Genomic DNA, 26,641 nt, shown 5'->3' with positions numbered 1-26,641 from the left:
GATTCTCACAGTTGAGGTGTACCTACTGTTACTGTTAAAGCCCTCTTTTAGTCTAGAGGTAAAGGGCATAGCAGTAACACATTTTTGGAGAGAGAAAGCACAGGGACCTATTATCTCTAGCCCCAATAACACACCTCCAAACAAAATAACATTTAAGTACTTTATTAAATAATAAGAAAAATATAAAGGAAAACAAACTTCAGGAGGGGGCAAACGGCCAACATAAAAAGATTTCTAACTTAGTTTTAACCATAATTTACCTATACATAAACCAAAAACAAATAAACAACAAAATGATTCCCTGTCTCCTTGACTAGCCAGATAACCAGGAGAAAAGTAGTTAAAGAAAAATGCACACACCTCCCTACAAGTTTCCTTACAAAACACAAACAAATTTACAAATCTCCAACTAAATCCACAGCAGCACCAATGGTTAGCGCTCAACAGCAACAAAACATAATAAAATTGTCTGGAGCCAGAGAAATCTGCAACCCTCTCCCTTTGCTGTGAGACAATGCTGGCTTTATATGCTGGCTTCCTCCTGAGTGCAGCCAATCAGTGGAGCTGAATTGAATAGGTAGCAAATCAGCAACAGGTGTATTCAATCACCTCCATGACAGTGACAGCAGTAGACATGAAAAAGAGATAACAATAACAAAAGAAAACACACCACAAGACATAAAAAATCAAAAATACGTCTCAGGACGTAACACTACGATGAAAATTACAGATCTCTCCATTCCAAACTTGAAAGATTGGCAGTGTATCAAATACTTATTTGCCCCATTGTGTGTGTGTGTGTGTGTATATATATATATTATTATTATTATTTTTTATTTTTTTTCAAACTGAACAAAAGAGGATAAAATATAAAGATTTTTATTTAGGTCCACATGATTAATTTGATTACATAACTTGATCTAGGTACATTTAAAAATTAAACACTAGGTTTTACATTAATAAATTCAAGTATCTAATACATAAAATGCAAGAAATGTGATTCAACATTTACTGTTTTATAATTCATCTGAATAAACAGATTATATTAAGAAAATCACATTTGACACAGTTGGTCTATTTTGAAAATTACAGGACAAATTGACAAAAAAAATTGTAAGTTCTGTCTAGAGCAACAAAGACAATGTGAATATGTAGTGATTGAAATGTAACAAACAAAAAAAACACACTGTGCAGATATGGTTTTCACATATACATTCATTGGCTCTCTCCATTACAGGAGTCCCCACAGTACACGACTCTGTTTTCCAAACGGGAACGTTCAGCTGCAAAAACTAGTTTGTGGCTCTCTAATGTCTCCTTAGGACCTGACCTAATCCGAGATGGGTCCTTATGCTACATTGAGAAAGAGAGAGGAGAGAGGCCTCAGGAGTGATATGATGAGACAAACAGAGAGAAAACCATCTTCCAGATCAATCATCTTACCTTCACAGCTGCAATGAAGGAGTCGATAAGGTGATAATCTGCTGCCCCGTGACCCCCAGTACCAAAGTTACCTGGAATTCTTATGTCTGCGGTGTGTTTTGTGGTCTTTCTAGTAAGGAAGTCGAACACTTTGATCTCAGATCCATTGTAGGACAGTTCCCCCTTTTTAGAAAATAAGTAAAAATGTTTTAAATCCCTTTACAGTCATCGAAGAGATGAAATGTTGACACAAATTCACATGATGTCCCACCTTACTACCATTGATAGATGTTTTACGTTCACATATTTCCTCTGTAAATGCTACCATGGTGAACGCAGCAGTCAAGCCTCCTTCAAATTCCATGTTCACTACCTGCAACAAATCAGTAATAAAACAATATATTCTACTTTGTTGACAAACATAAAGGGAACATCATTACTGATTATCTGAGATGCAGGTATACAGGAGATTCTCCAACCTGATTTGAGCACACATCATTGTCACACTCATACACACAGCGGCCGTAAGGTCCTGTTCTGAGTGCTTCAGTCACAGACTCAATGTCAGGAACTGAGTCGGAGCAAATCACTGACACTGGCCAGCCAACACCACCCTGATTTATGAATAAAATGTCAGCCATAAAATATATGATCTTTTTGTGCTATAAACATCATATGATTATAAACTTTATTAAGCAGAGTAAAGAAAGCAATGATGTGTCACTTTTACAAAATTTGATTTAGAAAGAAGTCTTTCCAAGCCTGCACTTATTTGTATAAAAATACAGTAAAATAGTAATACTATGAAATATTATTTCAATTTAAAATAACTGTTTTCTATTTGAATGTATTTTAAAATGCAATTTATTCCTGTGATGCAAAGCTGAAATTTCAGTATCATTACTCCAGTCTTCAGTGTCACATGATCCTTCAGAAATCATTATAACATGCTGATTTATTATCAGTGTTAAAACTGTTATGCTGCTTAATTGTTTTTGGAACCTGTGATACTTTTTTCTTTGATTCTTTGATGAATACAAAGTTAAAAAGAACAGCATTTATTCAAAATAAAAAGCTTTTCTAACAATATAAGTCTTTACTGTCACCTTTTATCCATTTAACATCCTTGCTGAATAAAAGTATTACTTTCTTAAAAAAATAAACATTTACTGACCCCAAACTTTTGAATAGTAATGCATATTGAAACACAAAATTTCAATTTTGAATAAACACTGTTCTTTTCAGGAATAAATTATATTTTAAAGTATATTAAAATAGAAAACTTTTATTTTAAATTGCAATAATACGTCAAATAGATACAGCATTGATGAGCATAAGATACTTCTTTAAAAAAACTTTAATAATCCCAAACTTTTGAACTGCAGTGTATTATACTGTAAAAAAAAAAAGTTTTCTCAGGTAACCTAAAATGTACATCATTTAGTTAAAATCAAGGGTCAAATCAAATAAAAATAGCACATTAAAGTTAAATGTTTCACACTTTCACAGGTCTGGAATAAAGAATGTTTTTGCTCAGGTGACCGAAATTTCTGCCCAATAGAGAAAAGTTTTGCTCAGCAAGAAACAAAATAGAGGGAACATTGCCTTTAATAACACTTTACTGATCAATTTAATGTATCCCTGCTGAATAAAATTATACATTTCTTTAAAAAAAAAAAATCTTACTGCCCCCAAACTTGTGAACTGTAGTGTACATGAATACATTACTCTTTTCACTTGATCCAAGTAGATTTTCTTCGCGGAGTACGCACAATCCCCCTCTACAGGACAGTCTAAACAGCGATCTGCAGCATTTGCTGGCTAGGAAAATTGTCAATTTTTTATTTTATTTATTTATTTAATTTTTTTCAATTTAATATTAAATAATAATAATACATAATAATAAAAAAGACCAACCTTGCTCTCTTTTGTGAAGTGGCTAAGAGACCCAAATGATGAAACTTTAATACACCTGTCAAATAAAACATGAAATATTTAATCTCCCAAAATTATTATTTTTTACCATTTAAACTTTAAGCTCTTCCTTAAAGGGGTCATATGATACGATTTCAAGTTTTTTTTTCTCTTTGGAGTGTTACAAGCTGATTGTGCATAGATGATATCCCTAAAGTTGCACAGACCGAAGTCTCAAACCTAAAGTTGCACAGACCGAAGTCTCAAAACCAAAGAGATATTCTATATAAAAGTTAAGACTCGACCATGCCCTCCTAAAATGGCTCATTTAAACACGCCCCCACGTCACCGGGTGGGAAGATTTGCATAACACCGCCCAAATGTATAGGCAAAGAAAGAGGGCGTGAATTTTATTCTCGCTCTAATATTGTTGCTGCCACCGGCGCCATGCACTGGAGACGCTGTGTTTCGTTGTGAAAGTGAAAGTACTTTGTTTGGGCTTCCAAAAGAGGACGCAACTAGAAATCAGTGGTTAAGTTTTATTTACAGCACTGTTCTAGAACAGTTCAACACAAATATTAGAGTGTGTGCAGCGCATTTTACAGAGGACTATTTCCTGAACCTGGGAGAGTAGCCTACGATGCTGGCTTGCATAAAGGCTGTTTCTATAAAGTGGGGCAATTCCAACTTTGCAAGGACAGTCTGGCGCTTCTGACTCACAACCTGTAAGTATAAAAAATTTGCCACTGACAATTCAAATGCGAGTTTTGAGTAGTGTAGAGTAGTGCTTGTTGTTTGTCGTTTCTCTGATCACAAATGCAGACATGGTAATGTTTACGTGGCGCAATGCAACATGACGCATAAAAAGACAGTATAAGTCATTATAATCAGTAATTATGTCCCCACTGGATGCAACAAATGCCTCGTTTATAATGGGTTTTGTTGTTTTTGTATCATCGCACCGGGACACGGCATCACAATACGGTAAGGGGCATAACATTTCCATCTCACGCTTGAGGTATTCGGCCAATCACAAAGCACTGGATAGCTGGCCAATCAGAGCACGCCTCGCTTCTCAGAATGAAGAGCTTTGTAAAAATCGACATGTTTCAGAAAGGCGGGGCATAGAGGAGCAACAATAATGTACAGTATGTGGAAAATAATGTGTTTTTTGAACTTTAAACTGCATAAACACATTGCATTACACCAAATACACAAAATAATGTTCTTTTTAGCACCCCTTTAAAACTTACAAATAGTAATAAACAAAGAAGCTATAAAAAAAAATGACTTTTGTGATAATTCACAAAACAAAGAAATGAAGTTACGGTATTTCACTCATTCTTTCTGTTAATTCACTATCATTTTTCCTCAGCTCAGCTCCACCACATGTGCATACGTCATGTTACAATACAATACATGTTACAATTCAACTCAAGTGTACCTTCGTCCACCAGCCCAGTGATGAATCAGATCCAAATCATGGCAGGATTTGGCAAGCAGAGCAAAAGAGCTTTCTGCCTCGTTTCTCCAGTTTCCTCTGACAAAGGAGTGAGCAAAATGATAGAACCCCACCTATTAGAGAAGACAGCGCTGACACAACACAGAGAGACGCGCATTACACACATACACCGCAAACACATTAAACACATCCTACCGGTTCCAGATGTTGAATGTGGATGACATCGCCAATCACTCCACTGTCAATCAGCCCCTGAATTGTTGAAAAAAAAAAAAATGTATATGTTCTTTCCTGCCTGAGACTTGGATAGTTTATTAAGACTCAAAGGTAAGTGTAACTACTTTAATTTTGTGGATGATAGGGTCATATCGGAGAACATGGCACACGGTGAGCATAACGCCGCTCTGAATGCAAGCCTCTACAATCGCGGTGCAGTCCTCCTCTGTAACCTTAGAAAGCATAATAGAATATATAATATTAATTTTATATAAATAATATAATAATAAATAAAACAATTATAAAATTAAATCAATACACAAATCATTGAAAATACCACAGATGTTTGTGGGTCAATGGCATACAGTGCCCTCCAAAAGTATTGGAACAGTAAAGACAAAATTGCTCTGTTGGCTGTGGAGTAAAGACAGTTACAAATATGATTAAAAGATGAATATGAGACAAAACTACAGAATGTCACATTTTATTATTGGGTGATTCAACACACAGATGTTTTACCAGCTAAGAAGTTCAGCACTTTTAGAGTTTCATCCCTCTATCTGATGAGAGCATAAGTATTGGAACAGTTGCCTCACAGGTCTTTCTAAGTGATCAGCTGTGTCCTGTTGCATTAATACTTCAGATATTAAAAGCAGGGAATGTGTCGTATCAGTTATATCCATTACTTCTGTATTCTGAATCTTGCATTCGATGATGATGACACATACAAACCAGGATGAAGATGAGGGAGCTGACTTTGAGAGAAAAACAAGCAATTTGGATGCTAAAACAAAAGGAGGAAGTCAGTTAGAGCTCTAGCAAAAACAAAGGGCATGGAGAAATCAAGAGTTTGGAAACCACCAGCGACACCAGCAACCAACAACGACCTGATCGGCTGAGAAAACAACAGTAGTTGATGACAGACAAATCATAAAAGCTGTGAAAATGAACCCTAAAAGACGTGTCTGTAAAATCACCAACAACTTCCAGAAAGCTGGAGTGATGCTCTGACAATCTACTGTCCTCAGGAGACTTTGACACAGAATTACAGATGCTACACAGAATTACAGATGCTACACAGCAAGATGCAAACCTCTGACCAGCACCAAAAATAAAAAGGCAAGATTAGAGTTTGCAAAAAAGCACAAAAGTGAGCCAGAAGAGTTTTGGAACTGTGTTTATGGACCAATGAGACAAAGATGAACCTTTATCTAAGTGATGGGAAAGCAATAATGTGGAGAAAAAAGGGAACTGCAATGATCCCAAGCATACAGCCTCATCTGTAAAGCATGCTGGAGGTGGTGTCATGGCATGGGCATGCATGGCTGCCTCTGGAACAGGCCCTCTCAACTTTACTGATGACTTAATGTATGATGACAGAAGCAGAATGAATTTGGAAGATACAAAACCATCTTGCCTACCAATATTCAAGAAAATGCCACCAGATTCATTGGGAAGTGCTTCATATTGCATCAGGACAATGACCCAAAACACCCTGCCAGTTCAGTCAAGGAATTTATAAGAGCAAAGAAATGGAAAGTCTTAGATTGCCCAAGTCCATCTCCAGATTTAAATCCGATTGAACATGAATTTGACCAGCTGAAGAGGAGAGTAAGGCCAGAAACTCCCCAAAACAAGCAACAATTGGAATTGGCTGCATTAAAGGCTGGGAAAAGTATTTCAAAGGATGGGACCAAGAGTCTGGTGATGTCTATGGGTCACAGACTCACTGCTGTGATAGTGTGCAAGGGATCTGCAACTAAATAATAGCTTTTAATCTTTTATATCTGCCTTATGTTCAACTGTCTCAATACTTATGCTCACATTAATAAGTGGGATGAACTCTTAGAAGGGCTGTTTTTCTTTTTATTTGGTAAAACATGTATGTGTTGAAACGGCTAATAATAAAATGTGACATTCTGTAGTTTTGTCTCATATTCATCTTTCAATCATATTTGCAAATGTCTTGACTCCACAGCCAACAGAGCAATTTTGTCTTTACTGTTCCAATACTTATGGAGGGGATTGTATAAGAGTAAAGAGTGTAGTTTATGTACTTTTTGTGTGATTCTTAGTGTGCCATTTGGATTTGGAAGCTGTTTCTGTGAACCCACATTATGCGGTCAAAGGAGCTCTCCATGCAAGTGAAACAGACAATTGTTAGGCTTCAAAAACAAAACAAATCTATCAGAGAGATAGCAGGAACATTAGGAGTGGCCAAATCAACAGTTTGGTACATTCTGCGAAAAAAGAATGCACTGGTGAGCAAAGCAACATAAAAAGGCATGGACGTCCACGGAGGACAACAGTGGTGGATGACTTGAAGATCCTCTCCATGGTAAAGAAAAACCCTTTCATGACATCCAGCCAAGTGAAGAACACTCTCCAGGAGGTAGACGTGTCACTGTCAAAGTCTCTAATCAAGAGAAGACTTCACCAGAGCAAATACAGAGGGTTTACCACAAGGTGCAAACAAGGCCAGATTAGACTTTGCCAAAAACATCTAAAAAGCCAGACCACTTGTGGAAAAGCATTCAACCTGTACCAGAATGATGGGAAGAAAAAAGTATGGAGAAGGCTTGAAGCATTGTGATGGCACGAGCGTGCATGGCTTCTAGTGGCACTGGGTTACTGTGTTTAGTGATGATATAACAGAAGACAGAAGCAGCCGGATGAATTGTATATTTGGAGTGAGAAACTGAAAGTGATTTTCGTTTTGGGCTGTTGGACAAATGACAATAAAGGTATTCATACTATACTGTCTGCCCAGATTCAGTTGAATGCAGCAAAGTTGAGTGGATGGCGCTTCATTGTACAAGTGGACAATGACCCAAAACATATGCAGCAAAATCAACCCAGGAGTTTTTGAAGGTAAAACAGTGGATTATTCTGCAATGGCCAAGTCAATCTCCTGATTTCAACCTGATTGAGCATGCATTTCATTTGCTGCAGACAAAACTAAAGGCGGAAAGACCCACAAACAAACAACAACTGAAGCCAGCTGCAGTAAAGGCCTGGCAAAGCATTACAAAAGAGGAATCCCTCTGGTGATGTCCATGAGTTCCAAACTTAAGGCAGTCATTGCCTTCAAAGGATTCTCAACAATATATTAAAAATTAACATTTTATTTATGATTATATTTATTTGTCCAATTACATTTGAGCCCCTGAAAATGGGGGGACTGTGTATAAAAATGGTTGAAATTCCCAAACATTTTGTTATATTTTTGTTCAACCCCTTGAATTAAAGCGTACAGTCTGCAGTTCAGTTTCATCTTGATTTTATTTATTTCTATTCTTGACTTTAATTCTATTCTGGTGGCATACAGAGCCAAAATTATGAAAACTGTGTCGGTGTCTAAATATATATGGACCTGACTGTATGACAAGCATTTTTAAAAAATAACATTAAATAACATAAATAACATTTTTTAAAGAAATAATAATAAATGACTGTGGGAAAAAAAAAATACTTAAGGATTTGTCCCAAGAAGTTAATTCTGAGGTTTTTTCTTCATGATGATATCAGGACAGCTGACAGTATACTTTTTTTGCCCTTAAAAGTTTTAAAATTTTAATTCAGAAATGAAAAAAATGTTCTCATGATAGAAGAGGAACCTATAAATCATGCATGCATGAACTGCAGCCCAACAAAAAGCATCATGTCATGGAGTCTTATGGCAAACACTTACAGCCATTGGTTTTTCCAGCAGCACATGGTAGCCTTTCTTAGCTAAAGCCACAGCAGGGTCCTGAAAAATAATAAAATGGTTGGACACTGAACCCAATCAAAGCAGACAACTTAAAGTGCAAGTATGCCATTCATTAACCAGTAAAAAATAGCTAAGCACACCATGCTGTTCAAGAGAACTCTATCATGTGAACATTGACCAATCGCACATGGAAACCACAAACCTTATGAAGACGATCAGGAGTGCAGATCAAAACAGCATCTGCAAATTTCTCTCTCTCTGCTATGCAACGCCAATCTATGTAAAAACAAAAAAATCAAGACAATTGAAAAACAATACAGCTACAATACTGTTACTGTAACAAAAAGATGGACATACCATTGAAAGTGTTTTCATCAGATAGTTTGTGACGTGCCTGAAGTTTCTTTCGAGCAAAATCCCTGGGGTCAGCAATTCCCACTACCTGTTATTAATGTCAAGGATATGTTTATTCAAGTGGTGGTGAAACAGCAGAACTGCTGATTGTTGAAAATATATTAAAACAGAAGTCATACCCGCATGCGGTCAGGAAAAATCACAGCATAGCCAGAATAGTTTTCTCCTCTGTTACCAGCTCCAACCACGATAACATCCACAGGCGAAGACATTATAGCAGACCCCTGCTGATTTAACAAAACAAGTTTCCTTCTTCCTACAACCAAATGATCAATTAACACTAGATATACCTACATAATTTGAGCTATATCTTTCATAGTCTAGCATTTGACATATTACCATGCAAAACAGACTGAAGATCGGTAAGGTTGAGACTTTGCTTTATAGGTGTGTCTTTAACTTCACAGCATAATAAAGGTCAGTGTGACTCTGTGATGGGTTAGATAACGTTACTGCTTATCAGAATTGTCCATTTTTAAGCATGGCATTGATGATAAACCAAATATTAGCAGGGTCAAACAATATACTGTGTTCATCTAAAGACATTAAAGTGAACTGTCTTTTGTAAGCAAGTCAAACGCTGTGTGATATTATCTGAAGAAATGAATGAGGGTGTCATGTGTTCTCAAGGGTTACCTTATAACGAAATCCCAGTGCGCTTTAACTACACAATAACAAATCGGAGTTCTTGATCCTGAAAACGGTTAGGATTCTAGAAGTGCTTGATTACGTGTATAAAGACAAACTTCACTCATGAGTAGGCTGCATATATGAACAGACGTAAAACGGAGCGCTCGGCTCATTCAGTGTATTAGCTACTTCCTTGTTTACGTTTGAGCGATGACGTTCAAATTACGCAAGAGCAAGACTAGAACGTTTACTGACGTCACGTCGTTCCAAACGCGTATACATTTCTTCTACGGAGCACATTTTGAACATCCTCTGAGAACATCCTGGTCTAAAATGACAAAGAAACAACATAAAGGCACAATCGTAAAACATCTACACGACTCGCATTAATCTTTGCAGCCAATCGGATGGTGTTGGGTTATTAGAATTAGCAAATCATTGTAAAAGCTTGATGTTTAAAAGAAGTACAATCCAGTTTATTTGAGTCGGATCTTTTCAAGGATATTTGAAGTTAATTGTATGTATATATATATATATATATATATATATATTATTATTTTTATTTTTTATTTTATTTTTTTTGTTCCTGATTGCACTGATACTGTCTGTATTTTTTATTTTGCTCCTTTCCCCCTTCGATCTATATTTGGGTTCTAAATAATAATATGCTTTAATATATTTTAATTACTGTAATCCCTCAGGAAATTCAAATCTGAGATTAATACCAAAGAGTATGCCAGTTCTCCCTCTTGTGGACTCGCATGGTTAATACAACTTCAATAATTAATTCTGTAGTGATTTGAAAAACTGCATGTTTATTTTGTACGCTCTGTCATACATTGGATTTTTTTTTTCCAGGTCTCACACTTTTCACTTTTCACAACTCACCCACTACTGAGTCACCTCTGCAGCCACATCATAAAGCTTGCTGACAATAAGGTGATGGAGGACTCGTTCGAGAAAATTGAGAGGTGAAAGATTGTTGTGGTGTGGATTCTTTTCTGAAAAGCACAAGAAAGAATGTGACAACTACATAACTTGAGTGGTCTTTGTCTTTGAAGACTGAGAAGTCTTATGAACATACTAACAAAACAACAAGACTGAAGCTTTTTCAGCAGCCTATGAGTCTACTGAACAATATTACAAAATATCACCCTGTCCTCTCATCAAATCAGAAAACTGCTGAAGATCCTGACCCACTAAGCACAACTAGTTTCCAATGGAGATAACATTACACTGTTAGATATATCATAAACGTATATTTAAGTATCCTGGGGGCAGGGGAAATGTATCATGGTTTCCACAAAAATATTAATCAATACAAATTGTTTCAACATTGATAATAATATGAAATGATTACACTTAAGACTGGAGTAATGGCTGTTAAAAATTCAGCTTTGCTATCGCAGGAATGCATTTTTAAAATAGTAAACATTTACTTTATACAATTTCACAATATTTCTGTTTTTATTTTTGATCAAATAAATGCATCATTGGTGATACTTCTTTCAAACACATAAAAAAATCTTACTGACGCCAAACCTTTGAACAGTTGTGTATATTATGTGCACTTTATATCATTATGCTTGTATTGTACACTTTTTAAATTGATCTAGATTTATTACCTGTGTCTAATAGTAGCAGTGTTTGGCATGACCATGAATGGGTTAAATGTTGTGCAGAGTCGTTTCTGGACATAATTTTGTTTCAGTAAACAAAACAAAGACTGACTAGAACAAATAAATGGTTTTCAAACACTTTCAATTATGACAATTTCTTTCATGTCTTATATTATGGAACATTCTTATAATTAATAACTATACTACAATCTTTACAAGATTATATAATTTATGACAACAACAACTTCATATTTGTTAAGTAGTGTAATTGTATCTAAATTCAAAGAGAAACATTTTACAAACAAAACAAAAATATGTAAACACAGTACCATTCAAAATTTCAGGATCATTTTTCTTATTTTTGAAAGAAGTTTCTTATGCTCACTCAGGCTGCAAATAGTTTTTAAAGAAATACAGTAAAAGTAATAATATATAGCCATTTTCTATTTTAATATATTTTAAAATGTAATTTATTCCTGTGATGGCAAAGCTGAATTCTCCAGTCTTAAGTGTCACATGATCCTTCAGAAATCACTATAATATGCTGTTTTGGTGCTAAAGAAACATGTCTTATTAATATCAGCGTTGAAAACTTTGATAAAACAAAACTAAACTAACCTTACTGACCCCATTTGAACAGAAGTGTACATGTCAAACAAGACTACTTCAAATGTTAAATTTGACCAAACTTATTATACGCAAAAAAAGCAATAAAAAACACTATTAAATAAAGATCAATTGTAAGACACTTGGGCAACACAATAACAGAAATATTTGCAGATTTATACATAGAAATTCTCGCCATTATGTTTGCCTGATTAACCATAAATATAAACTATATAGACAAACCATTTTGTCATCATAATCTCATCTCTAGTGTACAGTACATGGACCAGAGACTTCTCGTTTTATTCTAGCCCTCAGTCTGCGCAGTTCTACATGGCCACTGTCCACTTTAAGCCCGGTCTCTGTCAGAAGCCAAGCATTGTCGTGTTTCTGTTGCCCATAGTTCTGCAGGGCAAAGCGCAGAAACATTTCGGCAAGGCGTTGTGTTCCCAGACCAGCCTCCACACACAGCAGAGCCTGTTCCTCGTGCAGGTCCATGGCTTGAGAAAAGTCCTGTAACCCAGACTCTTCATGGGAACACAACAACAAACTACGGCCTCTGCGGCAATGGTCCTCTGCCCAAACCCTTTGCTCCTCTCTTCTATCTGCACTGTGGCCCTGGATGACCTTATTCAGATCAGACACCGCCCTCTCGTGGAGCCCCAGGTGGGCCAGACAAGCTGCACGCTGCCTGAGGTACTGAAGCTTCATCTCATTGACCGCTCGCACTGCTAGAGTAAGGAGGGCTAAAGCCTGCTCCCACTGACCACTTTCAGAAACACTGCTGGCCTGCTGAGCAGCTGCCTGGAAGCACAAATTTGCTTTATTAGCCACTGTAGAGTTGAATTTGCCTTAAGTAATAGGGAAAAATCAATACAAAAGAAAATCATAGGGCTGTGAATGGAATAAAAATGTAACAAATCAATCACATCTACCATCTACCAACTTGTAGTCATAAATAAATGTACTGTAGACATTGAATCCCTACATCAATATAGAATGAAAAAAGAAAGTACCTGTGCCAGGCGTTTTCTTTGAGCCGACTGCAGAAGAGTGATTAGAAAGTCTAGAGTTGCTGGTTCTTTCTCAGCCACCACACTCAGATAGTTGGCTGCCACTTTGTAGTTCTGCTGCCAGGCCTTCACAACACCCCACCTTGCCTTAGCTGCGGCATCTCGAGGCTCTTGACCAAACACCTGTTTCAAGTGTGCACCTGCAGCATTCACCTCCCCTTCACAAACATAAAAGTTATATTTAACATAGACATGGCCCACATACTTGACTCCTACATGCTTTATACTGTACCCTACCTTTGGCAAGTAGTGTATCTATATACAGGAGGTGCCACCTGGGTTCCCTGCAGTCGGTGTTCATTAGCGCTCCACCAATCAAAAAGGCCTCTCGAAGGAGCTCCTCGCAGCAGGGTACAGGGTTGGCCAACAGAGTCTCTGACAGGCTGCTGCGACAGTGCTGACCCAACCATTCACTGACGAGTTTCCGTGCTTTGTCTTTAAGAGACAGCATACTCTGAGCGACCTCCTCAGCTCCACACTGAAGGGCAACCAGTATGTCTAGTGTGCATTCCTGGTGAATTATTGATATTATAGTCTCAGTTTACAAGCATACAGGAAAAAATTACATCAGCTACTGATATTAAAATATTGATATCACTTTACAATTAATACAGTTTACTGCAGTTAATTTATAAGTTTAATTTGTTACTTTATAAATATATATACAGTATATTTTGTTTTGAAAAGTTTGTTTATTGTCATTTCATGTTATCTATGCATTAACCTCATTGTCATGTGTTACTGAATTATGAAGCCACCTGCAGAAACATGTTTTGATAAAATGAGGTGGCTCCCATAGGTGGAGGGCTTTGTTTTTGCTACCATACCTTCTGCTGGTTCAGCATAAGATAAGTGAATCCTCTTCCACACAAAGCCTGCACATGGTCTGGGTGCTCTTTAAGGATTGCAGTGAAGTCAAAGATAGCTGTCTTCCACTGGCCCAGCAGAGCATAACATCTTGCTCTCTCCAGCAGGGAATCTATTGCTCCACCACCTACAGAATAATCAGTTAGCTTGTTAGGACATATAGAACAGCATTGTTCTGAATTACCTTCTTCTCTTTATAATACAATTTATATTAAGCTGATCATATGAGTTATACGAAATATAAAATCAAGATCAATAATAGAAGCAAGTATCTGAAATTCACAGAAGTAAAAAAGGAAACTGCTGCATTTTTCCATAGAAACTGCATCAATTAGATAGAATCAATGGTGTGACTCTACATTTCACTATGATAATCATAAATATTTTATAATGTAAATTTATTTATTACTGTACTGTATGTGTTTGAAAACAACATTACCTGAAGCCATAATGGCAATGGACAAATAGGCCACAGCTTCCCTTATTGCACTTTCTGCTTGTTGGCCACACAGTATACGCTTGGAAGCAGTGTGACAGTGTTTTTCTAGAAGGGCTCGATCTTGTAAAGATGTTACAGATAGAAGGGGCCGCAGACAGCTAGTGTCTCCTGAATTGATCAGCTTCTTCAGTAGCTGTAAGACAACAGAAAGATTACTTACTGTGAAGAAAATTAATATATTTTATTATAGATACATTTTTTATGCGATTTAAATAAGGTGAACTGTAAGAGAAATATAATCTAGGACCTGATAGGCATCATAAAGGAAGCCTCGATGCAGCTGCAATATTGCAAGGCGTGCGAGAATCGGTGGCCGTGGGGCTGTGTGCTCAATGTTCAGAAGGAGACGATAAGCTTCCTCAACACGACCCAACTGGTACAGTGCATCTGCTGTGAGAATCTGGGGTCCATCGGCACCAGGTTGTAACTCCATTAGGAGAAGAGCAAGAGCGTGCACACCAACAGCAGACCTGAAAGGAAGCACAGGAGACTGATTAAGTGCCATCCAGTCCTACTCATGTAGGGCTAAAGTTCTGCAGAGTTCAGCTACAACCTTAATTAAACGGACCTGAACCAACCAATTTATAGAGGTCAACCGGCCAAGAAGGTCCAACCAAAATGCTTAATGTGACAATTGTTAGCATCTGTTTATATTACATTTTATCCAGCTGGACATTTTTATGCATTCATTATGCAACAAACATTTACTAAGACATTTCATTCATTCGATGAATGAATAATAATATATTAATATCTATTTATATGTAAAAAGTACTGTACATTTTGATGGTTCAGTACTTTTTTCTGTAATAAAGTTTAGCACTGTTTTACTTGGAGTGTTATGTTTGTTTTTATTCAGTATCCATTTTAAAAACTTGAGGTGAGGTTGATTAATCAGTGATTGGCCAGTCCAATCCAAGTAAAATCCAATATTGGTCAACCTCTTTTAAATAACGTCTGCAGAACGTCTTTAAACTTCTAGTCAGGTAGGTTAAAGCTGATCTCTGCAGGAAGGTGGTCCTCCAGGAGCAGGATTGGTCACCCCTGAATAAGACTAGGAATAAATCAATAATAAAGCTATGACCATTACTAATAGGCTGATTCTCATGTCATTGCTGTTAATATTATGATCATATGCTACAATGATTATATTTAATAGTGTAATCCATGATGGTATCGATTTAGTGTGCATAAGACACAAAAGACAAAATGAAAGATACAGCACGACAAATACGTTTCATCCCAAATGAGAAAAAATGCAAATGTACCTCTGTTTGTTGGTGGTGTGACCTTCCTCATGCTCTTGTTGAGCTCTAGGATTTGTCTCAGCTCTTTGCTCTTCGGTCCCCTCAAGCATGACTCTTCCCTGTTCCAGCAACACGGTGCACAGCAACCCACGGTAATTCCAAGGCACCAGGCACCTAACAGTTACAGAAGCATCCTGCAGCTGTAATTGGCTTGCTGTAATGTAATCTAGAGCAGTAAGGTAGCATGAGCCAGCCATCATACGCAAGATACCCCTACCACAGAGTGCACGTACACAGCTGGGTGGGTGAGGAGTACTATGCTCAATCACTGCTTGGAAATCCTCCAGAGCGCCTTTATGGTCTTCAGTGAAGAGTCGGGAATACCCTCTGAGCACTTGCACGGTGTTCTGGTAGCTCTGCTGGGCTGGAGCTGCAGCGGCGAGCTGGCTACTTATGGAAAGGGCTTCTCTATGTTCTCCACGCAGGAGGAGGCAGTCTGCCAGACGCACCCGCAGTTCCCTGCCTCCTCCATCTGACTCCAGGTGGCATAGAGCTCGCAGTTGAGCGATAACGGGATCCAACGACTCCACTCCTTTCAAAGACCTAAGGTCAGGCCTCATTAGAACAGCCTCTCTGAACTCAGAGACACCCTTCTCGGCCTGTTGACGCAACTGGATGCGAGCAGCCAACCCTACGCCAGTGTCCGAGAAAAGACTCTGGAATTGCTGTCTTGCTGTGGCCGGATGAAGTGCAAAGCCGTCACCTAGATCTTTGCAGACTTCTTTTGCTCGTCCTCCTCCGGAAAATTGAGCAGCTGCTCTGCCCACGAGTAAACAAGCTTTTTTCTCTGGCACCACTGCATGTTCAGTCTGTGATTCACCTAGTTTGAGAGCCAACGACAAAGCTTCTGCACTATCTGTGAACTTTCCGGAATAAAACAAGACTGCTGCTTGAAGCTCTCTTACTTGGATGTCATCTGGTGAAATGGCAAGTAAAAACTCAACAGCTTTAGGAGCATCAATGTCTTCGCTTGCTTGTGTAGGACTCGATGCTTTCTCCATCTGCCCCTTAGTATGGAGAATGGAGTATCTTGGAGATATTTGCTGGTAAAAGGCTTTAATTAATAGCTTCACATATTGAGTTTGCCTTTCTTTAACTAGTCTAATAGTTTCTGATTTATTTCCATGAAAGGCCTGCAAATAAAGCTGAGGAACTTTGGGATTTTGTGTGTCAGAGAGCAAGCAGGCCAGAGCTCTAGTTAGCTCCACAATTAACCTTGTGCAACCCTCAGGTTGAGGCATTTGTTTTCCCTCTAGAAAAGCAGAACACCGTGCAAAGATCTCATCTGAAGCATGAGCTGTACCCTGCAGGACAGACTCCATTTTATAAAGAGAAGCAGACACATTATTGGGGCATAATGTAGACAGAAATACAGCAACAAGACCTTTACTCAGGCCCTCAATAGAATTGTGTGAAACGCCATCAAGCCAGGCCTCCAGCGTTGAGATCACCTCCTTTAAATGACCTGCGTTAAGGCCACGCATGTGTCCTACAGTGGAACCAGCATTATTTCCAAAAGCATGGGTGTACAGAGCTGCAGCTCTGCCAACATCCCCAGAGAGCAATATTTTGTCGCCCTCTCTGCACAGTTCAGCTGCTCCTTTATGTATGCCATTCATCTCCCTTCTATGTAATGCTATTTAGATTTGGATAACATTTCCTTCACAAGGGTCCTCAACGACCTTTAAAAGAATAGAAAAACACATAATTAAAAAACATAATGTATCTCTTGCGCTTAATAACATGCAATGAATGTGTTAAATATAAATTGCATAAATAAATGGCACTATGTAGCAAGCTGTTTAAACATTTCTTCCTTTAAACTAACTTAACTAACTAAACTTATTTTCAATGTATATTAGTGATTAGTATATTGATTAGTATATTTTTCTATTTTGCCAGTAACTATTCATTAGACACTAGTTAGTACTTATTAGAATAATGTGTAGTAGGGTCCCTTTTAGTCAGTCTATTTGTACTAGTAACTAATCATTGTGTACTTGTTTCCAAGTAGCTATTCCAGCAGTACTAGTATTTTTTTTTAATCGCGTCTTAAAACTATTTTTTTTTAAGATTAGCTTATTCTTATTGATATAGTTTTGTGTATTATTGTGCACTGTTTTCTTTTCATTTATTGTTTATTATTTGTAAGGTAACCTTGAGTGTCTTGAAAGCTGCCCATAAATAATAACAGTATCTGTTATATTTATTACTAGTAACATTTCTTAAACAATATCCTTTTGCAAAATCTTACTAGTGGAGTAAAATTGTTACTAGTTACCTGTAACTGTTTGGGTAGTGACTAGCAGCAAATTAACAGGTAGGCTACTAGTATCCAAATCAGAATCAGTGATTAAATGAACAGATACTAGTCGCTGTTGGAATTAAGTAGCAGGCATCTAATGAATAATCATTTAAAAAAATACCAATTGAAAAAGATACTAGTCAGTGTTGGGTTATTTTTAAGTAATTAAATACCAGCACTAGTTTAAACAGTAATCCGTTCTAAGCAATAAATGGCAGAACCTGTCCAGAAGACACCAATTTAAAACAGATTATATTGTATATTTTTGTTTACTCACTATAACATTATCTTATTCAAAATGATAAAACATGCTTAAAAATGTAATTCATGCACTGTTCTATGCAAACATGTACTAGTCTATGCAAAAGTGTGATATCCTACTGTACTGGATGTCTGAATACTGATAAATGGTCTTAGAGTGCCATCTATTGGTCATACTGAGTATAGATGTTTTATAGGCCGTATACACCGGTCAAGGAGTACAGTAAACTTAGGATAACCTGGGGAACTTTGGGTGATTTCCAGAATATGAGGAATATGACAGATACATGTAACCAACTGTGATGTATGTCGTCTGGGATCACTGCCAACCAATGAGAGTAGAAGAAGAACTTTTACTTTTTAAAAATGACGAATACAGACGAATGCCACCATTAAAAAATAGACAAGGTGAACAAGTAATTAAATGTGGTAAATCAAACAGACATAGACAATGAGAATAACAGGAACTACCAAATATGGGCAATAAGAAACATATATATACTCTGTACCAACACTCACAGAATCAGAATCAGTCAATGGGACAGCTGCTTCTCGACTTTATTGTCTTGTTATAATAAAGTCTTTTCTTTCACATTTGAAACTCTGCTGTTTTTGAGCCTTTCTAATTGCATGACTGAGATCCAGACCATCGACGAGAGCACGATTTTCCACAACATAAAAGTGGCACCCCAGATGGGACTGGATTGAGGCTCCGGCGTCTTGAAGGGCCGTTGCAGGCGAGGGACCTGGGTTAACACGCAAACAATCCGAAATTACGAGGCCTCAAGGTAAGCAAGTTTTGCTTATATATTTGGATATAAGGAGATTGTTTGCTGGTTGACTAAGGGTTGAGCCTGTGGCGGTGTTTTGGGACAGGGCCTCACCAGCTAACGGACGTAAAATTATTTAAATGTAAAAAGGTGCATATGGATTGATGAGTTTCAAGTGTTAAAGGATATGCCCATTAGTTAAAAGAGCACAGATGGTGCCAATATAAAGTAGTAGTGAAAAAGCCTAGTGAAGAAGGGCTAGAAGTGTAAAAGCATCTAGTTAAGAGGGATGCTGAATGCCGGCACACGCCTAAGTTGAGAGGCGTGGGGATCTGTGGTTACCGGCCCCGGGATAGGGGGTGACTGCTCGGACAGGTCCGTTTCTAATCGAAACAGTTAGTTTTTGTTCGTTATATGTTATATGTTATATGTAAGTGTTGGTACACTTGAGCAATATATGTTTGTCTAAAAGTAAAAGTGCACGGTTATTTGATAAAACTGCAGAGAAAAATCACGTTAAGATTTGAAAAAGATCATATTGTATTGAATGGAATATTTTAACGGATTATTGAAAATTGAAAGAACTAGAAACACCCCAAAAAATTGGTTGTGTCGTTTGTTTGGGCATTCTCCACAGTGTCGACGCTGTGATCCAAATTGTGAAACTAAATTGTTGATAAAAAGAAAAGAATTGAAAAAGGCAATCTGAGCGCCTGTTTTCCCATTGTTGCGCCAGGGAGAGAAGAGGGGACCCGCGAGGGTGGGGGCTGAGGCTTTCTGTGTGTGTGTGTGAAGTGCTCGAGCAGTGTGTGTGTGTGTGTGCGAAAAGGAAGGAGAGGGAGAGAGAGATTCTGTTATTCTGAGTTTGCCCATACGGAGACATGAAGCGGACAGAAAAAATAAAACACATCGATTTGAATGACCCTGACACTGAACAAGAAAATCAGTTTCAGGCAGTATTGGTACAGACACAAGGTATTCGCAATCATTTTTGGTTGGAATCCAGCTTTATTGATCTCTATGGGCATGAACAGAAATTGACAGAATACAAGAAAAATATCTTTTTCAGAAAATTGATTAAGATTACAAATTTGGGAGAAAAATCAGCTGAATGGCCAGGAATAAATTGGCAAGATGTGGTAATGAAACATATAACGATTCGGCGATTGAAATACAATTTGTTTAGACTTTGGGATGCAGCTCTTCCTTGGATGGGAGCTGAGTCAAATGCAATTGACATCCCAGTTGAACCAGTTGTAGCACCGTATATTAAAAATAGTTGGGCACCCTGGCCAGTGCTCGAAAAAGGAGCTACAATTCTAGATAACATCCATCTCAGAGTGGAAGCTGAGACGAGAGAAGTGATTTGGACGTCCAGAGTGTTGTTTGAGTCACCAGAGATAGGAAGTGCGCAGCCTCTCTTTGTGACTGGCAGAACTCTGAGGCGCCTACTAGTGACGATTGAGCAGAAGTTACAGCCTCAGTTCATACGTCACGTGAGGGTGGAGATTCACGGAGATCAGGAAAGATCGGATTCATCTCAGTGCAAATTGCTAAAAACAATACTCAATTAAATTAGAAAAAGATAAGAAAAAGGAAGGATGGCAGAGGGGGAAATAAAGGGAAAAAAGAAAAGGGGAAAAAGAGGTAGAAAAATTTTAACAATGCCGGAAAGAAGCTTATTGATTGACTATATGGAACCTCTGTATCCGATGTGGTGCACAAGAAATGAATTGAATATCAATATAATTAGGATAAAAGAATTTTGTATAGAATTAATGCCATCTCTTAATTACTCAATTTGGACAGGAGGATTGACAGCAACAGGTCGCAAATTTCATGAGAGGAGACTGTGGAGTTTTGAAGCTTTCAGCTTGGGGGAACACATCATTTGGACAAAAGCTAATCTTCGGATAAAAGAAACAAAGGGCTTTGGGTTACCTTTTAAGTTATTAACCAGAAAACACATTGTGATTATTCTAAAATATTTGAGATACACTAACCAGATTTCTTAAAAAAGGTGATAAAGTCCTCAGCCCAGTACAAGTCCAGGTGTAATCAGGGGTCGGATACTTTTAGTGATCCTCGTCTGATGAGCTTGGTGAAGAATTAGCTATTAAGTTTTAAACCACTGGGATTATAGAGGTAAAATCACCTAATAAACAGAGAAATAATTAGATAAAAACTATTTGCTAAATAAATTGATAGGGAAAAATTTTATAATGTCTAGTCCAGTAGAATTATTGGCCTCTGAAAATCCAGCATGTAAAGAAAATATAGGGGGACTCTCGAAAAAATGGGCAAAGAGAACAAAGAAATTGGCCACCAAGTGGCCGGTAGAGGGAACATTTAATGTGGCTATGTGTAGAGAGATGGAAGTGCTGATTAAAAATCACAAGACCAATGACAAATCTAGAAAACGAAATGACAAGAGGGAACAAGAATTAGGGGTGTTGAATTTATTCAAGCAATATGGGATTAAATTATGGAAATTGGAAAGGGGAAACAAAACGGGTGAAGTAAAAGAAGAAAGACCACCTCCATATGCTCCTTGCTGTGACCAGGTCGTCAATCAGATGCCAATCATACAGGGAAAAATAGATATAAAAGGACCCATAGAATTTGAGGGGTATGTACATGAAACAAGCTCAGACGAAGAGATAGAAGCGCAGAGCTGCCCAGAATCATTGTCATTAGAAAGTAGGGAGAAAGAATATGCTTGCAGGGTCGTGAAGGAGGGGCTGGAGCCACAGGAGGAAAGGCTGGAGCTACAGGAGGAGGGGCAGTGGACATCTACACCAGCACCACAGCCGAGAGAGAGAGAGAAAGCAGCAATCTACAAAGAAGAGCCAAGAATTGAAGGAAGGGGGGCTGGAGCCCACAAGAAGAAAAATAAATCAGGAGCACCTCCCACACGTCATGAGCTTGAATCAATGTTAAAGGAGATGGAAGAGCGTTATAAGCGCGAAACAGCAGCAGGTGGCGGCAGTGAGAGAAGTGAGGGGAGTGAGTCAGAAAGATCATCTGAGGAAGGAGCGCCCTCTGCTGACTCAATACAGGAAGAACTGGCTGAGATGGAGGAAAGATGCAACAGGACAAGAGAGAAAATCAAGCAAGCTATTAACATGACAAGAGAAGAATATGAGCAGGTAGAGAGATCATTACAACAAGAAGCAAATGAATTATTGCATCTTCAGTCAAAGCAGCCTCATTCAAGTCTGCGTTACCCAGTTCAGCGAAAACAGTACAAACAAGTTGAAGGGATACTGACCTTACAGGACATAGAGCCACTGAAAGATCAGCATCAAGTGCAAAGGCAAAGAAATGAAGACAGATCAGCACGGACGATGAGATCTCCAACAAGAACAACAGAAGAAGCCAAGGATGGTGAATCAAGACATCAGTGCCCAATTCTCATCAAGCAAGGGCATGCCCAATATATACCGTGGGCTAGTCAAGATTTGGACTCTCTAGTGTCCCGTCTCCCAGATATTCATGAAGGAGCTGGAAAATGGATCAAAACAGTGGAAGAAGAAACAACTGGAAAGCTGTTGGCACTTGGTGACATCAAAGCATTGCTTGTAAAGTGCCTAGGAGCCTCCAAGATGAATGACATCCTAAAGCAGTCTGGCCTTCTGCATGCAGTGGACAGACCTGAAGCAGATGGAACCTCCTTTGACAAACATCGACGTGATATTTGGAGGGTGCTGAGAGCTGAGTACCCAATGCAAACTGACCCAAGCTGCCTGAAGGGAGAGCCAATGGGAGAAATAGAAAATCCTACCACCTACATACAGAAACAACTGAGACGATGGAAAGAAGAACTGGAAAGAGATCCTGAACAAGACAGAGTACTGACAGCACTCTTCAGGACTGCAATTGTGGAAGCCATGCCTGCATCAGTAAAGCTGAAGCTGGAAGATGTGGTAGGTCTGAATTCAAAATCACACAAAGAATTCAGAGACCATGTGGTTCATGCTGTGGAACAATACAGAAAGCAAGAACTGAAGATGAGAAATCAAGAAAAAGAACTACAAAGAAAGCTGACCCAAATGCAACTTGAAGAGCTCCTGAACAAAAAGAAAAGGATCCTCGCAGTGCAAAAGGAAGACTCCTCAGCTGTTATGGCACCTGTCAACACTTCAGTGCCAGTTAATCCACCAACACCAATGAATGTGGCTGCACCAGCAAATCAGATTGTGACAACACAGGCGCCACCTGCTGGACCAGGGAATGCACCACAAGGACAGCAACCAGTGGTAATATATCTCAAGCCAGAGCAAGCAAACAACAGGAATTGGAACAGACCACAACAAGGAGGGCGTGGTAGAGGCAGATTCAACAACAATCAACAGAGACCAGGAATATGCTGGGGATGCAATCAGCCTGGACATCTTAAAAGAGACTGTCCCTCCAATCCTTGGATGCAAGACCAACTGATGACAACAGGGGTTGGTTATGAACAACAACCAATACAGACCCGAGCTCAAGGACCTGTCAACCCGTGGCGTGGTCCTAATCAAGGTTACTAGGGCTGCCCAGAGAATCCTGAGGGGAGGAACCAACTTCCAATGATATCTTCGGATGCCGATCAAGAACCAATGTTGCGAGTTAATATTGAAGGAAAACCAATAACTCTTATGCTTGATACAGGGGCATCGTACTCGTGCTTGAATCCAAGATATGCCTCGCACCTCCCCATGTCTGGAAAATATATAAAGACAGTAGGATTCTCGGGAGTGACTCAGCTACTTCCTATGACGACCCCTGTAAGCATAAGCTTAGAAGACACAGAAATAAGATTACCAATTTTAGTTTCAGAACATACACCTGTCAACCTGTTAGGGAGGGATGCTATATGTAAATTGAAAATGCAAATATGGTGTACTCCAGATGGAATTTATATAAATGATAGAGCAGTGAGACAAATGAATTTGACAGACGTACAACAAACACAAGAGCCATGTGCTAATATGTATTGGTTAGGGGATTTGTATGAAGACGTAGAAAAAACACTTAGCAAATGGGGAAGATACATAAGAGAACAACTTTGTGAACCAAGTCTACCAAAAACTGAATTTCATTGTACTATGAAGTATGATGAAAGCAAAAACCCAGAATTTGAAAAAAGGTGGCTAAAAGACACAAAGGAACTAACTATCCCCATGATGTCACAATATATAGTGATAGGACCAAAAGGTGCAGCTCTGCAGGTAGATAGAGAAGAATTCATTGATGAGTGGTTTGATGTGCCTAACTCAGTTCCCCATGTTACTCTGTATGTAAATAAAGACTGTGTTTCCAAAGACTTAGGCCCCATGATGAAAAAAGCAGAAAAAAGTAAGTGGGAAGTTACAGAAAATCCTCTAATATTTCAATCAACAGATGACCAGTATCTTAAGATTTTATGTGCAACTCCAATGATGGGAGTTCCTAGAATGATTGTAAATACAAAAAGCAAACCAAAAGTTGAGGAACATCAAACAAAACAGACTGAATTAATAAGAGAAATGGAGAGGCAAGTGCCATCAGAATTATGGTCACAACATGAAACTGATGTAGGGCTAGTAAAGTCAGCTAACCCGGTTAGAATAATACTTAGACCTGGAGCTACAGTACCTAGGAAAAAACAATACCCCTTGAAACCAGAAGCTGTAGAAGGAATAAAAAAGACAATTGAGGGGTTAATGACAGCAGGAGTGCTAATTGAAATCAATAGTCCTAGCAACACTCCAATATTGCCAGTAGCTAAAGCAGATAAATCCAAATGGCGTCTGGTGCATGACCTGAGAGCAGTAAATGAGATTGTGGAGGACTGGCCTGCGGAGGTTCCAAATCCGCATACGCTGCTAACCAATGTTCCATCTACTGCTAATTATTACACTGTGATTGATCTGTGTTCTGCCTTTTTCAGTGTTCCCCTGTCAGAGGAAAGCAGACCATTGTTTGCGTTCACCTATCAAGGTAAAAAATTAAGTTATACTCGAATGCCCCAGGGCTTCAAGCACTCGCCCCACATTTTTAATCAGGTATTAAAAACCGATCTAGAGGACCTCAGGTTAGATAGTACCCTAATACAGTATGTAGATGATTTGCTTCTTGCTTCTGCAACTCTGGAACAGTGTCATCAGGACTCAATTAAAGTGCTTACTAAATTAGCAGAGGGGGGACATAAGGTTTCCAAAGACAAGCTCCAATATTGCCTGCCACAGGTTGAGTACTTAGGACGAACAATATCACATGGGATGAAAGCAATATCACCCAGTCAATTAGAGGGCATTAGCAAAGTACCCCAACCTCAAACAGTAGGGCAGATGATGACTTTTCTAGGAATGACAGGTTTTAGTTCAGATTGGATTGAAGACTATGCCATTAAAACAGCCCCGTTAAGAGCCTTAATGAAACAAGTGGGTCATCAAAATCTTAGGGCACCACTGACATGGACAACAGATGCATTAATAGCATTTGAATCATTAAAAAGAGAATTGCAGTCTGCACCTGCATTAGCAACACCAGCATATGACCAAGTATTTCATTTGTATGTTGCAAATAGAAAAGATGGCTATGCATCTGCAGTACTTATGCAAGAGACTTGTAGTGGAAGGAAAAAACAACCAATTGCCTACTACAGCACAAAATTAGACAGTGTGGCTGAAGGATACCCGCCATGCTATCAACAAGGATTAGCAGCAGTGTACTTTGCATATGAAAAAGCCTCTACAATAACTATGGGTTATCCAGTCATAATATATGCACATCATAAGATAGTGGAGTTGTGGGAACAGGGTAAATTCGTTCTTACCCCTTCTAGGTGTCTGGCATATTCAACATTATTGACCTTTCCAGATATAACGATAAAGAGATGCACAACAGTCAATCCAGCCAATCACATACCTTTGCAAGATGAGGGAATACCTCACGAATGTGTAGCTGACTCCTTAGCATTCACTAGATTAAGACCAGATTTAGAATCAACACCCATCTCTGAGGCACAGGTTGATTACTTTGTAGATGGATCATGCTTCAGAGACCATTTGGGTAATCACGCAGGATTTGCAATTGTTAGATGTGACAGTGATGACTTTATTCCAGTGGTGGTGCAGCATTGTGAACAACCATGCTCAGCACAACTGGCAGAGTTGAAAGCTCTTACTGAAGCCTGTAAATTAGCTAAAGGCATATCAGCAAATATTTATACTGATTCTGCGTATGCTCATGGTGTATGTCACCTTTTTGGAGCAGTTTGGAAGCAAAGGGGATTTAAGAAAAGTGATGGTACACCAATACAACATGGTGATCAGATAATTGATTTAATAACAGCTATGATGCATCCAAAGAGATTGGCCATCGTTAAATGCCAAGCACACAAGAAGGGTAATGACTTTGTGATTAGGGGCAATAATGAAGCAGATAAATATGCTAGACAAGCATCTGGCTGCACTACAGCAATAATGGCTCCGTCCATTCTAATTCAACCTCAGCCTCAATTAGCAGATGTAGCACGGATGCAGCAACAAGCTACCCCATATGAACTCAGTGTATGGCAACAGAGAGGAGCGACAAG

The 26,641-nt window shown here is 38.6% G+C and overlaps 2 protein-coding genes across 4 annotated transcripts; one reads left to right on the top strand and one right to left on the bottom strand.

Moving 5' to 3' along the window:
* Positions 1-844: 844 nt before the first annotated feature.
* On the bottom strand, positions 845-9,982 carry LOC306859354 (putative oxidoreductase YteT). Of its 3 annotated transcripts, none has more exons than XM_079400369.1 (14): positions 9,777-9,971; positions 9,260-9,364; positions 9,084-9,168; positions 8,929-9,002; positions 8,706-8,765; positions 5,140-5,247; positions 4,994-5,050; positions 4,781-4,911; positions 3,340-3,394; positions 3,151-3,243; positions 1,902-2,036; positions 1,694-1,795; positions 1,444-1,605; positions 845-1,353 (listed from the first exon to the last, which is right to left on the bottom strand). In XM_079400369.1, the coding sequence occupies exons 2-14, from the start codon at positions 9,350-9,352 to the stop codon at positions 1,216-1,218; spliced, it is 1,293 nt and encodes a 430-aa protein (XP_079256495.1). In that variant the 5' UTR covers positions 9,353-9,364; positions 9,777-9,971; the 3' UTR covers positions 845-1,215. The 3 variants fall into 3 exon arrangements, with proteins under 3 accessions (XP_079256495.1, XP_079256494.1, XP_079256493.1); XM_079400368.1 differs by having other exon boundaries at positions 865-1,353; positions 9,260-9,396; positions 9,777-9,982; XM_079400367.1 differs by having other exon boundaries at positions 865-1,353; positions 9,260-9,367; positions 9,777-9,982.
* An 8,673-nt stretch (positions 9,983-18,655) lies between these two features.
* LOC306859771 (uncharacterized protein) lies at positions 18,656-25,910 on the top strand. Its single transcript, XM_079401018.1, has 2 exons — positions 18,656-19,095; positions 20,887-25,910. The coding sequence occupies exon 2, from the start codon at positions 21,300-21,302 to the stop codon at positions 23,607-23,609; it is 2,310 nt and encodes a 769-aa protein (XP_079257144.1). The 5' UTR covers positions 18,656-19,095; positions 20,887-21,299; the 3' UTR covers positions 23,610-25,910.
* The last annotated feature ends 731 nt before the right edge of the window (positions 25,911-26,641 follow it).

The sequence above is a fragment of the Barbus barbus genome (assembly GCF_936440315.1).
Source record: "Barbus barbus genome assembly, chromosome: 40".
In the NCBI taxonomy this organism is placed as follows: domain Eukaryota; kingdom Metazoa; phylum Chordata; class Actinopteri; order Cypriniformes; family Cyprinidae; genus Barbus; species Barbus barbus.
Note: the sequence above shows the minus strand (reverse complement) of the source record. Positions and strands in the feature narration are given on the sequence as shown.